Source organism: Perca fluviatilis, chromosome 1 (assembly GCF_010015445.1).
Source record: "Perca fluviatilis chromosome 1, GENO_Pfluv_1.0, whole genome shotgun sequence".
NCBI lineage: Eukaryota > Metazoa > Chordata > Actinopteri > Perciformes > Percidae > Perca > Perca fluviatilis.
In genome coordinates this window covers 21,609,443-21,625,823 of record NC_053112.1, presented here as the reverse complement: position 1 = coordinate 21,625,823, position 16,381 = coordinate 21,609,443, and the positions used below count along the sequence as shown (strand labels likewise).

The 16,381-nt window shown below is 40.5% G+C and overlaps 1 protein-coding gene across 1 annotated transcript; it reads right to left on the bottom strand.

The window, feature by feature from the left end:
- Positions 1-1,791: 1,791 nt before the first annotated feature.
- On the bottom strand, positions 1,792-16,158 carry srp68 (signal recognition particle 68). Its single transcript, XM_039797863.1, has 16 exons — positions 15,996-16,158; positions 15,472-15,538; positions 14,738-14,851; positions 14,182-14,377; positions 13,445-13,527; positions 13,215-13,324; positions 12,897-12,976; positions 12,168-12,308; positions 9,434-9,532; positions 8,290-8,354; positions 6,771-6,924; positions 6,288-6,382; positions 5,860-5,989; positions 4,876-4,951; positions 4,688-4,740; positions 1,792-3,662 (listed from the first exon to the last, which is right to left on the bottom strand). The coding sequence occupies exons 1-16, from the start codon at positions 16,081-16,083 to the stop codon at positions 3,435-3,437; spliced, it is 1,779 nt and encodes a 592-aa protein (XP_039653797.1). The 5' UTR covers positions 16,084-16,158; the 3' UTR covers positions 1,792-3,434.
- Between the last annotated feature and the right edge of the window lie 223 nt (positions 16,159-16,381).

Below are 16,381 nucleotides of genomic sequence, written 5' to 3'. Positions count from 1 at the left end.
TGCAGCATATCAACAAAAGGAATGGCAAGGAATGCAGCTGGACAGCTTTCTTTGCAGCAGGGAACAGCATAGGGAGCACACATTTTTTAAACAGGCCAGTCTCTCTCTCTTTCTGGGTGCGTCCACCTGTCTGGAAAAACAGATACTCATTCAGTAGCTCAGAGATATATGTGGATCCATTTTCAGCTCCTAAAGACAACACAAACAGCTTTTTATATATTTTTGTCCTTTAATGAGAAAATATTTTGAGCTAAACCTGGAAGAAGCTACTATATATGGCTCCTGTTTTATGGTTGACCAGAAAATCCCATCACAAGGTCCATTTAGTTGATCGAAACACATGGTCTTCCTCAGCAGATGGAGTTTGCCCAATTAAGAAAGTTTTAATTTTTAAAAGAGAACAAATGTTTTCCGAATCAGGAAGCCTGGTTAAGATATGCAAAATGGGGGGGTGTTCGGAGCTAAAAATCAGAAAAACTTTGTCCTTCGCAAGGCAATGGAAATTGCCTTGCGTGTTAGATAGATCCTCTCAGGACCATGAATGTCTGTACAATATTTCATGGCATCCATGAAATTTCAGTCTGGACCAAAGTGGTGGTCTGACCAACAGACTGACTTTGCCATCCATAAGCATAGCATAAAATGAAATGATAGCTAAAATGATGATCAGAAGTAATACACCCTTCCAACATGACACAGAAGTACATGACGAGTGACAACAAACTTGCTGTAAATCTAAGAATGCACTCCTGCCCTTAAGGGTGGTAAAGTTCGGCGATGTCACTGGAGGTCCAAGCTCTGCAATTTAAAAAGGGATCAATGACATCCTCAAGATCATTTTGACAGTTTACATAACATTACACACGGCAGGGAATATCCGCATACCTCCAAATTCCTTACAGTTGAACTGAGGAAACAAAAGTGGGTGAGGGTGTGTCGGTCTCTTTCACCAAACTACACACAGCCGACAAACAGCATGGTTGTCTGGCTCAATCTTACAAAGCTTTGATGCTTGTACTGTAACTTGGGCTTTTTCACCTAAACAAGTACAGTACTGTACAACCTGCGTTAACAAAGCATATGCATGTCAACAAGGAAATGGAAATGCTTTTCTGTGAAAAGGTTAACTGCTGTGTTTCATCTCACAACTGCAAAATAAAAGGTGTGAATAGACTGAATAATAGAAAGAAAAAAACAAAACAGAAGACTGTTAATGATACTGTCTTATCTGGTCTTTCCAGTTATCTCCACAGCATCACATATCTTTAGTCCATGGAGGCAGAGCACGTTTCTGGAGTGACATGGGTATGTGTGTATAGAAAAGTGATAACAGATAAGTAATAAAACATCAGGTAGAGATGCCATGCATGTGTGTAGTGTGTCGGTTAATTCATTTAGTATACTTTGGTGTTAAAATGTAGAAGGGAAAAGAAACAAACACGTTATTCATACACATTCATGAAAATGCAAATACACAATGTAAGACTTAACACGTTCACACACACCCTTCTGAGGCATCCTATGCACACCTAACACACCCACAACAGAGTTGAAACAGTCACACACCTCTTTACTTTAGAAATGTACCTTTTACTTGTGAGGTAATGTGAGGTTTGATGTTATGGTAATTGCAACAAAATCACAGACAAAGCCACAATAAAAAAAACTTCTTTCCCCTCAGTCATGGTCCTTTGGGCATCTTTAAATCACAAGGACTCAAGTTAGAATTAATATCACCAAATTTTCCATAGAAGTGAACGAAAGTCAAGAAACGAAGTCAAGAAACCAGTGTTTGGTGCAAATATATTTTAATAATAGGCCTGGAAATTAAATCAAATCATACATTCCCATTTCATTTCTCTTTCCAGTTATGTTTCCAACAACTATTGATCGTGACTACCTGTTTCTTTTCAGGCCAATCGAGGTACAGTGCTGGAACTATTCCAGCACGTCAATCTTAATTCTTTAAAATAAAACATTAAAAGGGGAGAAAAACAAAAAAGAAATTGATAAAAATTTGTATGCAAAACAGAAAAATGTTCAAGTGGGAAAATGACACTGAACCAATCCTCTAGCTAGTGTTTAACCAGGTATCACAGGCAAACCAGGTCTCTGAAGGATCAGAGGAAATGTGTGGCTTTGATGTGAACATTTTGACTGGCAAACAGATGACAAAATGTTTTTATAGTTACAGTATAGCCATAGACATTTAAGTCCTACTCATGAGGACAAACGGGAAGTGTAGTGTGATGAAAAAAAAAAAGGCCGCTAAAAACTCCCTCCATTCTTAATGTCGACTGCTGTCCTACAACATTGATTTTGCTGAAATGCAAATAAAATTGTCAAAATAAAAACATTACACAAATTAATTACAGTGTGAAATGCTGCACTGGTACTATGAGATCATCAGCCAACAGGCCCCTTTGTAGAAAACGTGCCTTGAAAACCCGAGACACTGGGAGGTGTTAGAAATTGCTGCTTGCGCTTTCATAGACAAGCTGAAGCAGTTGGACCCTTCTCTAAAATGATGGTAAGTTTAATGCCAAATGTCATACAGGACAACATATACAGTATGACTGGTGAAGTTGACAAATTAAAACACTGAACCATCCAGCATTTTTTTTTTTTTAAAGAAAAACATTTCACACTTTGATTCATGGCTTTTAACCAAATAATTGACTTTGTCAGTATATGGGGTGAAGTTTTAAATCAAAAACTGGCTTCTTAATGCACAATCACAAGCAGGAGAGACCAGAGCAAAGGTGGAGGAAAGAAATGGGACAGCGCTGGTCTTCTGAAACTATAATGATTGATAAGAACGGCTTCAGTTTGTTGAACTACACAGAATATAGATGGCATTTGATGAGCACTACTTTGTTTTAAGTCAAAGTCACTGCCATAACAAAACTGCACTTTGTAAATTTTATGTTTAAGAAACATCTCACATAAAGAAAAAACTAATACGTAATTACATGAAGGCGCTTACATGAGTGAAAAAAGAAGAACTACTATTGATGGATTAGTTTACTCTGACAGGATTATGAGATTAACAACTTGGCTGTACTTAAAGACCATGGGATGGTAACCTGTAACCTAATATTCACAGACACCTCCATAACTCAATTTGAGGAGGCAGCCTGTAATCTAGGAACCCATGCAGCCTGATGTTATTACTAGAGGGGGCTGGTTGACTTGGGTCATATTGCTATTGGAAATTGATTCAGTTACTTTTCTATAATCTTTCTTGGAAGACTAGACTTACTCTGCCTTCCTCACAACTGCAAACTCCACCTATCTTGCACTTTAGGCACTAAAAGTCAAACATAAAAGTAATTTTAAATGATTCTAAGTAACAACTGACCCAAGTCTGGTTGGTTTTGGTAAACTCATGAACTTGTGGCTCTCCTGTTGAAACCAAAGCCTGGGGGATTGATTTAGCTGCCAAAGCCAAAGATGCCCTTGATGTAGCCTGTTAGACCGCCCTTGCCCTTCTGCTCCACCTTGTCATCCAGGGGCGGGAAGGCCACATGGTTGAGAGCAAGGTCAAAGAACAGGGGCTTGCAGGGGATTGGCTGGAAGTCGGGAGGAAACTGGACCAAATTGGGCTGCTTTCCTACCAGGGCGGGATCAAGGCGGAAGGTCTCCAGGCGCTTGCAAAGGGGCTGCATGAAGGAGGAGGAAGTAAAAAAGTATATAAACATAGACAACTTTCGAGTTGTTGTTTTTTTCAATAACTTGGCCATGCAGCATAAAACACTAATATTTCGAAATCATATGATCCTTCTCATTTATTCTCAACATTTATCATATTAGTTTGCAGGGTTTTTTCACACGTAGAGAAAGTTTTGGTAGCGCTAATGGGATCTCAGTTTTACAGTCAGGCTGTACCAGACTCTCCCGGTGACCAGCGGCCTGACGGCATCAGTAATAAATTGCGACAGTTTCATAACCGGTTAAAAACGTCTCGTAGTCACGTTAAATAATAGTCAAATTCCGTGTTTTGGTACAGTTGGTTTTAACACCTGATGTGAACGGTACGCATGAAAAACCAGTGTCTTTATCGGCACGGCCATGACTCAATGAACTAGCCCCAGAGGCTCCGTCTCTCTGCTGCCCACCGTTCACGTAACCGTGGCAGTTAAACTGTATTTCACACTATGAAGGTTCAACGTTGCAATTAATCCGCGGTTCCCATGCATGCTGAACTGTAGGTCTTTTCCATTAAACTACTGCATCACTGACAAGTTATTGATCAATAAAAATATATTATACTTCATAAAGTTTTGTATTCATAACACGATTGTATTATTGTACAAATTAACTACAACAGTAATAGCAGTCACCTTATGTAAGTCTCGCCTACATTTTTCAACTTTGGAGCAAAACGTGCTCCTTGGGTAAAAATTACCATCAAGTCCTTTTCATATTAAACAAACTTTGGGGTCAAGTGTAGTCGGATGTTACCTGCCAACAGAATTATGTGTTTTTCTTGACATAAATGAAAGACTTCACCATCAACTGGTGCCTAAAAAAAATATCTGAATGCAGGAAATGAAGTCTTTGACGCTTATAATTTCCTCGGGGAGCACCCCCACACACCCCCCACTTAATATGTGCCGCCCCAAAAGGCCCATTGTGAGCCAGGAAAAACCCTGGTGTGGCGTGTCTCTTGATTTTGTTCTCTTACCGTGTTGTCTTTGACCTGCTGCTGAGAGGGAACTTCAGCAGTCTCATCAGTATCTGAAAAACAAACATTTCCAGAGGCTTGTACACAGGACGAAGTAGAACAAGAATAGGACTAAATAAGTTCTCAGTCATACGGTAAAAAATAAATGAGTTGGGCTGGGAAACGGGCAGTTCAAAAGGTGTGCTCACCTAAAATAGCAGCAGCTTGAAGGGAGTATTTTTCAGCGTTGACCTCAGCAATGAGCTCCTGGACATCAGGGAGATCCTGCAGAAAACAGAGCTACAACAGTGACGTTTCTGGTCGAGTACAGACGACGGTCAACGGTCACAGACTTGATCGCAAAAGCTTTCAGGATCCGTTTCAAAACCTGAAACAACCTCTATGGAGTTTGTTTCCTTTTTATTTTACTGCGTTTATGTTGACACGCGTAAGGGGATCTTTTCATGATGGGTTATAAATGAAATTGTGTGGTATTGAGAGATAATGGATTTTTATTATTAGGGCTGTTCAAATTAACGCGATGAGTTAACGCAAATTTCTATTAACGGCACTCATTTTTTGACGCGTGTTTAACATATGCACGTTTAGGGATTTGGGCCTCTGGCTGCACTGTAGTTTGGGAATCAATAAGTGATGCATCAGTAACATTGTGGATAGCAGAAACTGTAAAGGGTTCAGTGACAACATCCAGGGGATCACCAAATCTACCACCTGGCTCGCCACGATGGAGTGAAGCGCATCTCCGGTCTGATCTAAGAGAAGACCGAACGTGATCCATAAAGCCGTCACCTTACACCGAGCGCGCCAAGAGGAAGAGAGTGACCGCCATGGACGCGGTGTACAACGCACACTTCATCATAGGTAAAACCTGATCTTGAATCACAAATAAAAAGGCTATTTTAAACACCACACACTTAATCTAAAGAGAGACTTCCCGTTCTGAGTAACAGGCTTTATTACTTACAGGTTTAACTAAATCAATGACCAAAAAAGGAAACCAATCTCCTTGAGTTGAAATGGATAAAGAAAACAGTCTTTTGAATGGCAAGTTCAGTTTCAAAGCCCTTCCAGATAGTTCTCTCCACAAGACTAAAGTTATTTGCATGTACTGACGATGTGAATTAAATTGCAATGATATTGCGGTTAATTAGATTAGATTTTACATGCCCAACCTTCAGGGTGTTGTTGAGGCTCTTGGCCTTAGACTGGACCTCCTTGGCGTATTTCAGCACCCTCTCATACAGCACCAGTGCCTCACTCCACTTCTTCACCAGCACATAAGACTGGGCGATGAAGAAACACCTGTGAAAAGCACAGAGGGAAGGATCACATTAACAACACGAGTGATTGTATTTATGTATACAGTATAAAATTCATTTTATATACATAAATACAAATCACTTGTGTTGTTAATGTGGTCCTTCCCTCCGTCTTGTCAAAGACAAGACTACAAGAAGACAGCAACTGCGAGAGTACACTGTGGGCTCATAGATGTAATGCTAGATAGATGTAAGGTGGCATTGCCTCACAAACACTTACTTACTATTTGAATCTTTGTTGTATTTCTTGATTAGGAGCTGTTAACCCAAAAATGTCTGACCTGTAGGCCTTGTAGACGAGCGTCTTGAGGGAAACCTCCTTCTGGAAGGTGTGGTCATCCTCCAGGCCCTGCAGGGTGGCAAGCTCAGCCAGACTCTGGAGAGACGGACGAACAGTGGAAGGTTAGGGAGGTGTAGGGGGGAGGCAGAGAGTGGACACAGGGAGAAACAGAAGGTGAGTTAAACTGTAAGAAGAAAGTGACAGAGACTGTCAAACAAGGCAAAGTACACATCCCTTCACTGCTGACAATACAGAACAAACAACGCATCACACTAAACACAGCTATGGTGAGAAACTGGCACCTAGGAACCAATTTCTAACTGAAATACATGCTGCTACTATGGCCAATTAAAGTGGATACAGCATATTACAAGCTCAGAAACACACATTTCTATCCATCTTTATTTTTTAAATTACTTCTCCATACATGCAGAACCTTATGATTAAAAAGATAATATAGGCCATTTATTGTCCAGATATTTACCTGCAGGATGATGTCGTAGAGGCGTATGAGATCCTGCGGACGGGGCCCTCGCTTGTTCTCGTCGGCTTCGGGTTCCTTCAGTTTAGCCTGCAGAGTATGGGCCATGCTCTCATTCCTCTTCACCAACGTACACAGCTTAATGTAGGTCAGGTAACTGGGAGAGGAGACCAACAGCACATTTATGATTCACTTATTAGGAGATAAATGTAAGAGGGAATTAGAGGGTGGAAAGACTTATTTATACTAAACATCTTTGGGGTTTTGGCTGTTGGTTGAAAAAAATAAGCACTCTGAAAAGGACACCTTAGGCTATGGGAAATTACAATGAGCATTGTTCACAATTTTCTGATATTTAACAGATAAAAATGATGAATTAGCAGAAAAATCAATAGTTAAAAATAATTGTTACAGCCACAGAATACGATCGCACAATCTGACACAGCAACTATCATTTACAAGCACAATCACATTTCTTGACTAGGGGTGTTAACAGTACACAGAAGTCGGTCTGAGTTTGTTACTGGCAACTTCAGTAAACTATTATTATGACAAAAGGGGGAACATTTTAAATACGTCTGTATTACAGTTTCCAAAAAAGGCAACGGGTCACAATAGGCTCTTTGAAGTATTACTTATGCTATGAAATATAAATATATGTTTTCTCCCTCATCCCAGTGATGGGCACATCTGGGTGATGCGTTAGCACATTGGCACCAGTACCCAGAGGTCCTTTACATGCCCAGTACCCAGAGGTCCGCGTTTACATGCCGGTAAATCTCCACTGGAAAATCTGCAACTTTCCCTCTTTTGCGTCGCGCCATATCAACCATAAACACTGGCTTTACCCAGTGTGCTGCTGGAAGGAGCGCACCCATTGATTGTTGACAATATGTACAATATGTGATTTAACTTTACTACCAAGACTTACGATAACATCAAAACACGTCTGATTTTGTTGGAACGTCAAGATGGGAAAAAGAGACTCAGACTGAGTATTATGACCACCTTACACCAAACTATTGAGAAGACAGGAGCACACCCCAACTCTAGCAAGACTCTCCTGATTTCATTCTGATATTGGAAATTGGTCTGCGACCGTGGAATAGCATGAATAATAATAATAATAATAATAATAATAATAATAATAATTTATTTATTCCCACAAGGGAAATCATTTTTCCCAACACACATTACACACAGGCCTGAAATACACACTAAATATAAGGACCTATACATGCACAAAAGGAGAGATGGCAGAGTGAGAGGGCTGCCCATGGACAGGCGCCCTGAGCAGTTGGGCACATTGGCAGTGCCCAGTAGGTGAACTGGCACCGCTCCAGCTACCAGTCCACACTCAGTACGAGGACCAACCCAACTCTGTATGGACTGAGCTACTGCCACCCCCAGAAAAGTTGTTTGGTGTAAGGTCGGCATTACACGCCAATGTTTTTTTGTTATAGATCAGCAAATGTAGCTAACTGACAAAAGTCTAGGTTTCAAGAACAAGCGTTTCTTATACCTGTGCAGGAACTGCAGGTTGGACACCTTGCTGCTGTCAGCATCAGAGCTCCTCTCTCGCTGCTTCTACAAAAGGTGAGCAATAATTACAAGAAAAAAAAAAACTGGTCACATTCTTGTATTCTGTCAAATTGATGAATCTGACCGGTTAGCAATCATCCCGAAGTATGCAGGCATGAAAATCGGTCAGGGGTGAAAACGGTGAGAAGGATATTAACCCTCTAGGGGGGTCCGGGGGCATGCTCCCCCGGAAGAAAATTTTAAATATTCCATATTTTAAAGTATCAATCTGATGCATTTTGAGATGCATTTTTTGCCAACCAACAGTGTAATATTTCAATATGCACTCATTAAAGTTAATTTGACTGGCAAAACAGTTAAAGTCCTTCTGACATTACACAATAATAAAAGTCATAATTTTTAGAAACTAAAAAGTTTTGGATCAATTTTTACTTCTTCCAACCATATGTTAAATAAAGAGTGAATGTGGATTTACATATTGCAATAATATCATAATCCTACAATGAATCATTGTGAAAACTAAACTTTACTACTTTGGCCAGGTCATCATCAAAAAAGTGAATTAGTACATTCATGATTTTGTCCATGTTGATATTAGCTGCTTTATTTACATTTATTAAAAATGTCTATTGTTTATCTTTTCATATAGCTAGACGTCTAGACTCTGGGACAAGGCTGTTATGTTTAAATACCTGCCATGCTGATTCCAAACAGACAGCTTTGTCAAGGCAGTTTGGGCTTCAGTTAGCTTTTACACAGTGGCCATCGTTAATGACAAATCACGTTCCGCTATGAAGGTGCACACACATATTGTTTGTATCACGGTCGGTCAGTACAGGTGCAGTCGTAGCGGTAGTTGCCGGTAAAGTACTCGTATGACAGAGTGCACGGACTGAAGCTTTGTGACTAGCATCTAATGACTAGCAAGCACTTTCTTACTGCTGCTGCCGTCCAGTATCTTCCTTCAACATGAGCTGCAGAAGCACCCCCCCCTTAAACATGTTCTCATCGAATCTACATGATTCACGTAGGTCACCCTTTTTGGTTTCAAAACGCGAATTTCGCCGAAAGGTGAGTGATTTTCATGTCTGAGTATGTCAACTTTTGAACCTGTTGTATCTTACCGCCTCACTCTTGAGTTCCTCTCTCACAGCCTGGATGGTGTCTCTGCACTCGGCCAGCAGGGTCTCATACAGATGTTCTTTGGTCTCCTCGTTAGCTGTCTGCATATAATAACAATAATAACATAACAATAATTAACATCTATAGATTAACATCTACAGTGGAACATAGGGGCTATTTATCACTGTCTTCCACTGTTTCATAGTAAAAGAATATTACCTTCACATTAAAATGCATTTGGTATGAAGCACGTGCAGGAAAGGATGGTGTACTATCAGCAGTAATAATAGGTTAATGCATGAGCATTAGCTCACTACAGCACATAAACTAAGCAGACCAGAAAACTGAAACAGAAAGTATTTGATGTGAACCGGTCACATCTGGCTGATACCCGCTCTGCTTAATATGGTATGTATCAGCATTTATACTGCTTCACCAGATCAGATTAGTTAATCCCTTATAAGTATACAGTCAAAAAAAAAAATGCATAGCACAATCAGTGCCTTAAACAGTATGTAGTCTTAGTTTTATGAAACAGAGACAATGAAAGGACAAAAGGTGCAGAAAGACTTAAGGAAGAAAAATAAATCACGAAACTATGTCAACAGGTTTCACATCGAGAGGAATTTGGAAGATGAAGACTTGAGTTTAAAAGTACCCTTTGATTTAGGTTAATCAAAAAGGTCTTAAAAAAATAACATTAAAAGAATGTTACAAGAAAAATATGTAGACACATTGGCCTCAATATCTGAACTCAGACATACACACAATCACATTCTCACCATTTAAGCTGCACTTGCATTAATAAAAGTCAATCATGCAAACAAATATTTCATCCATTTAGAAGTAGTAGTGGTTTGACATAAAAAGAGCAAACGTTTAAGCGGATGTGACTGTGGGTAACTGGGGGAGAGGCACAGGTATGTGGCCCAGCAGGCTGCCGATACATTCCTGCACACAACTCATCAGCAATCACACTCTGGAGTTTCAGATTCAAATCTTTGTGAATGACAGGATTGTCTTCACCTCACCTTTCATCAACACACGCTTACTATAGGCCTGCCATACTCTACAATAGTCTCAGATGTCTACATGACATATCATGTTCACATTTAAAGAAAGAAGTCATGTTGGATTAACCTGACTCCGCCAGATGGATTGCTTTGCGTTTGCTCGGCATATCCATCTGGGAACTTACCATTGGAGAACTTTTGGGAAAGGGCGAAAATACTGGTTAGCTGATTGGATAAACCATCTGTCTATCACTACCTATGTTGGTGATAGACGGGCCAAATCAACCAATCAGATCAACGAAGTGTATGAAAATACAACCACAAGCCCTTGCTGCTGCAGGCAAAGCATAGCTCGTTAGCTCAGCAAGCAAGCAACATGTCGGTAGAGGAGATTTGCCGTTAATAAAATAAAAAGGCACCATTTCAGGTTCCCGGTCCATATTCCAAAAGGATCCAAGAGAAAAAAGCATTTCGAGAAGCTAACAGAATTAGGGCTACTGCTGTCTGAAAATACTGGTTAGCTGATTGGATAAACCATCTGTCTATAACCACCTAAACCCGCCTCAAAACCAACGCTGATTGGTCGGTCGTTTGGCGAACGGCTCCAAATTTTCTCTATCTCAAGATGCCATACTGATCTGCGAGTGGAAAACTGAAGCTTGCGAGATCAAGACGGTCTCACGAGGCTAATGTTGGATAACTGTAAAAGGGAAAATGTGACAATTAATGACAAAAGAAATATTGATACAGTTTCATTTGTTTTAAACTCATGTAAAAGTCGTTAAACACTTTTATGGAGGAAATTATTGTCACATCAAAAGGGACAAAAATAAACCCTTTGGAAGAAACACCGTGGAAGAATGTTACGAGAAAAATTCTTCATGGTGATAATTGATAGACCGGTCATACGGCTGCTCTTATCCAGCCAGAAGCCTGATGTTATTTAGTGCCACACACTCATGCTAACACCCTGTCAACGCCTAGCATGACTGGCTCAACCTGTCAAGCATATTCTCTCTCTCGGCAGATAAACTGATTAAAGGAGGGAGGAGTTGACGAAACTCTCCTACTAGGACTGATGCATGGCCAAATATGGCGTTTCCTGTCCCCAGGGGCCCATGTGTGAGACAAATACTCTGACTTTTATTGAGCAATCTGGGAGAAATGGCACAGGCGCTTGCTAATTTTACAACATTCACTCACAAAAATTGGTTGATAAGGATGTTATTTCACATTCAGTTACAAATACTATTAGCATAATAATAGACCATAACACTACAGTTGAGTACCAAAAGGGACCACTTGATACTAAAAGATGTTTAATGATTATAATACTACTGTCTATAGAGACCTGCTGGGCGTAGCCTTGTTTTCATGTGTGACCTGAAAATGCACAGAATGCAGCCGTACAATGAGAGAGGCTGCATGCCAGAAACCTGAGTGGCTGCGGGTGTGACAGGTGTGTCTGCAGGGTGTGCTGAGCCTTCTGACATAAGAAAACCAGAGGAATGAGCTGTGGTGGCAGTGATGGGATATGTGAGACTATGAAGAGGAGAGTGCCACCTACTGAACATTTAAGGAACTGACTGGACTGTTGGAAGGAAGAGGTGTTCTGCTCAAACTTTAGGCAATATGCCCGTTTTGAGACTTTTCAAGGATACTGGAAATGTGAGGAGAGGGGGTCAAGGGGGATTGACATGCATCAGGAACTAAATATACTGACCTGAGCGATAGCGGCCTCATTGTCTGCCAGACCCAACAGGAATATGCGGGCCTTATCGATCTTGACAGGCACCGACCGCCCTCGCCACTCTACCTCACTCATGGTGGCTGCCTGCTTGGTTCTGGCCTGAGTGATCAGAGCCTGAGGAGAATTTAAAAACATATGAAACTTTTTTTATAAAACATAGGTTTTTTTGATCAAGAAGACTCAATCTTGAAAAATATAGTAATATATAGGGGTGAAAAAAAATTAATTAATAATTAATAAAATAAATCGATACAGCAAGTGCAAACAAGTGTGTGCACGTGCTTGTTGTTTTGTTTCCGGTCTAGCTAGATCCAGTCTGGTGTTGTAGTTTTTCTAACATTACTAGTTGTTGCAAGAGCATGTGAAAAAAGTTTGCTGGGCCAAAAAGGACAAATGCTATTGTTTGTACAGAGATTGTATTTTTTACATTTTATAATATTGTATTGTGACATAAGTATTGTGATGATATCGTATCGTGAGGCCTCTGGCAAGTCACACCCCTAGTAATATATGCACACAAATTTGCTCAGGTCACATTTTATTTGGACCAAAGTTAAGGAGAGTGTGTGTGTGTGTGTGTGTGTGTGTGTGTGTGTGTGTGTGTGTGTGTGTGTGTGTGTGTGTGTGTGTGTGTGTGTGTGTGTGTGTGTGTGTGTTCCAGCCGATATGGTGTGAACTAATGTCCAACTCCTGTATGTTTACCTCTAGTTTCTCAGCCATCATGCCTCCTCCACCACCAGTCAGTCTCATCTGCATCAAGTCATTGATGGCGTTCTGGTCACCTGCAATCAGGCAGAAAAAAAACTTAAATCAGGTTACTCTCTGTCTGTGTGTGTGTGTGTGTGTGTGTGTGTGTGTGTGTGTGTGTGTGTGTGTGTGTGTGTGTGTGTGTTCGCTCTATGAGCTTTGGGACATATCCAGTTTGTGAACAATGTCTCAGGATGCCTAAAACAAGTCTAACAAGATAGCCGTCAATTATGTTTTTGGAATAAATGTTCCCCGTATGTGCGCGTTACTCACCAATGTTGTAAGCACAGTAGCGGATGTTGGGTGATATCTCGTCCACACGCTGGCGATACAGAACTGCCAGCTCCTCAGTGAAAGCACTGGCAAGCTTTTCATAGATGGTCCTAAAAAGACAAAAATTTGATTGTTTAAAATCTCCCAAAGGTCATTAAAATTCATACATCAGATGAACAGCCACTTATTCTGCCAATGTATTAAGAAACTGTTGGGATGTTCAAACTCACTTGCACTTGTTGAAGGCTTCCATGGCAAGCTTCCACTCCTGCAGTTCAAACTCCACCATACCAGTCAGGTATGCAGTGTAGGCCTGAAATAAAATATATGAGCTATTATTAGTGGCTGTTGTAAGAACAATAATCAGAATCATAATCACAATATATGCTGAAAATGGCATGTTTTAAAGAATATTTGGGACCGATTGCTGTGGACAAAGTACACACGGCGATACACCGATAAGAGCCAATTACATTTAACCATGTAGACAGCTGATTTAAATAGCTCACGTTACTGTATTTGTGAACAGTTAACTTAATTTATAATTGTACGTGGCGTTTTCTTTTGCAGGTTGCAAATGTTCCACCAAAATAAGTTCCTTCCCGAGACTATTTTGCAGAGCTACCGTCACTGCATCCGGAGCTTAGCGCCTAAGATGATTGTGATTGGTTTAAAAAATAAATAAATAAATAAAAAATGCAATTAATCCAATTCGATTTTCCTATCCTAGAATTTCTGTGGCGTAGCCACACCTATCTCCACAGCGCTGTGGAGATAGGTCCGGCAATTCGAGACTACATACATAGCAACCAAAAAATAGAATATAAAGTCAAAGGGCAATATGACAAAGGTTGAGACCACTTTTGGACCGTATGAACCTTATAGCTCATATATACCCCTTTTCTTACAGTATTCACCTTTACTGCATCTTTAGAAGCAGGTTGAAAGGGGACTTTGTATTGTGTACCTGTGCCTCAAGTTTGGTCTTGGCGTCAACACGGGGGCTCTCACAGAGCTTCTCCAACTTTTCGCTGTGCTTGGCAGCCTTGCGTAGTCTTGCAAGCAGGTGGAAGCGCTTACGTGGCTCTGTGTTGGCCTCCTGCTTCAGCTGCATGGCGTAACTCCATGCGCGCTCTGCCTCCATCAAAACCAACAATAGATACCTGAAGAAAGGGAGGTCATTTCATCGGTTGTTTAGCAGCATATTCTAACCATTTAAAGTGGACACAATCAATTCAATTTCTATTAGAAGTCGACACAGTCAGCAGTGTACCTTCAGCAAATAGATTGATAAGGTCTAGTTCAATCAGGGGTTTAAGTAGCGAGGTGTACCAAACTAGATGACAACACGGCTCTACATTTTTGTAGGAGCCAGCCAAACCCCTCTGTGATGTGCATTTATTATCCTGCCTCAAAACACCGGGTTTGTATGTCAAATCGTTATTTACTTTATATGAGGCTCTTCCTTAACATCAGCCAGTTAACTCCACATGAATGTCCGGCTCAGACTTTCCATTCCTCACCTGCTGTCAGAAAGCATTTCAACAGTTATTTTCTTCCCAATGAATTTATGTCGGTTGCCCATCCTGAAGCCAAGAGTCTTGCGCAGGCGACGCAGTCTGCGGGAGCAGTAACCCCTGCACACAGTTACATAAAGATGGTTACATTACATTAATAATGCACACATGTACATTTTAACCAATACAAATACCAGGGTTTTCTTAAAAAAAAAAAAAAAGATTAACCTAAATGTGTTATCATTCTAGATTTATTCAAGACACTTTAAGGTTAAGTAGTGACAATGATGCATGTAAGATTCACTGCGTAGCCACTTTGTTGTTGCATTTAACTGCATTACATTGTACAAGTCAGAAAAAAAAAAAAAAAGCCAGCACAGTCTCATGTGAAACATTGGTCAGAAGTTTTCATGCAAACAGCTTCTCAATGTATAAAACAAGAATTTGGTCTCCAAAATAAATACTGTTAATATACACAGGATGTTGGAGAAAAAAAATGTCACTGATGAATGTTGAGGTCAATTAACAAACAACAAAAACAGATTTGGCTTGTGATCATGGAAACACTGTGGTTCTCTTTGTGAACAGCTATACAATCCTAAACAGTTCACCACAGACATCACTGCAGCTATGGTCCAGTTAATGGGGGTTTATATATATATATATATATATAATATATATATATATATATATATATATATATATATATGTCATATGACTGGGCAGTGGGCACAGCTCACCTGTATCTCTGGTAGTCTCCGTGCCTGAGGCCATGCTGCTGCTGGGACTCCTTGATTATTTGCAAAACTGCGAATCAATGTTAAGGGACCACCTTATTTACATCACACACTGTAAGTTACTCCAGGGGAACATGAGTAGGATATTAACACTGGAAGTAACGTTACAGACCCTGGAAGACTGTGGTGCTGTGATATGTTGCAGAAAACGTAAGTTAGCTGCAACTGAAACTCAGGTTACAACAGGTACAACTAACTATAAACTATAGCAGCACACGTTAACTAACATTTGTACTTAATTTAACGTCCTTAGACTTTGAAAAAACAAGTTTGTTACAAGCCAATTTAATCTGCTTTTCTCGACTGACAGCCTGCTTCAGTATGACACGTAGCCTAATGACGCTAGCTAACGTTATCTTCTAACCGAGCTAGCAAGCAAGCAAGCTGTCGTTAGCGTTTGCGCCTGACATAGATTCGCAGGAGCAAAGACAAAACCACTGCTACACGTCTGATGCTGTGAAGGATACTTTCCAGTCCTAGTCCTCCATCCGGTGAATTTTCTTTATTTTCATCCATGGAGGACAATTTAGCGTCGTTTTGCTTTTCTGCGGCCATCTCTCAATGCTAACAGCTAAGCGGCACATATACACATGCTCAGAAGTAGAACCAGCAAGGACCATAGACTGTAAGGCAGGGACCAATGACGGAACAGGGAGGGGCGAAGCTACATCCATACCTCGCGAGATTTAGCTGATGGGTCTTCCACTCAACTATGCAGGCTGCTTTTACGAAGATATCTGGTAGTGTAGCTACACCATTGACTGTAAAATGTATGGTTTACACGGAGACATACCTGATTTTTAATTGAGGCATGCACGTTAACGGCTGCAACTGAAATAGAACAAAAACCCAA

Bases quoted from the DNA above. Each gene is read 5' to 3' on its own strand.
- srp68 (XM_039797863.1), bottom strand. From the start codon at position 16,083: ATGGCCGCAGAAAAGCAAAACGACGCTAAATTGTCCTCCATGGATGAA. The intron at 14,852-15,471 runs GTGAGCTGTGCC...AACTGTGTGCAG, and splicing joins GGAGACTACCAGAGATACAG to GGGTTACTGCTCCCGCAGAC. The intron at 12,977-13,214 runs GTGAGTAACGCG...GCCTGATTGCAG, and splicing joins CTACTGTGCTTACAACATTG to GTGACCAGAACGCCATCAAT.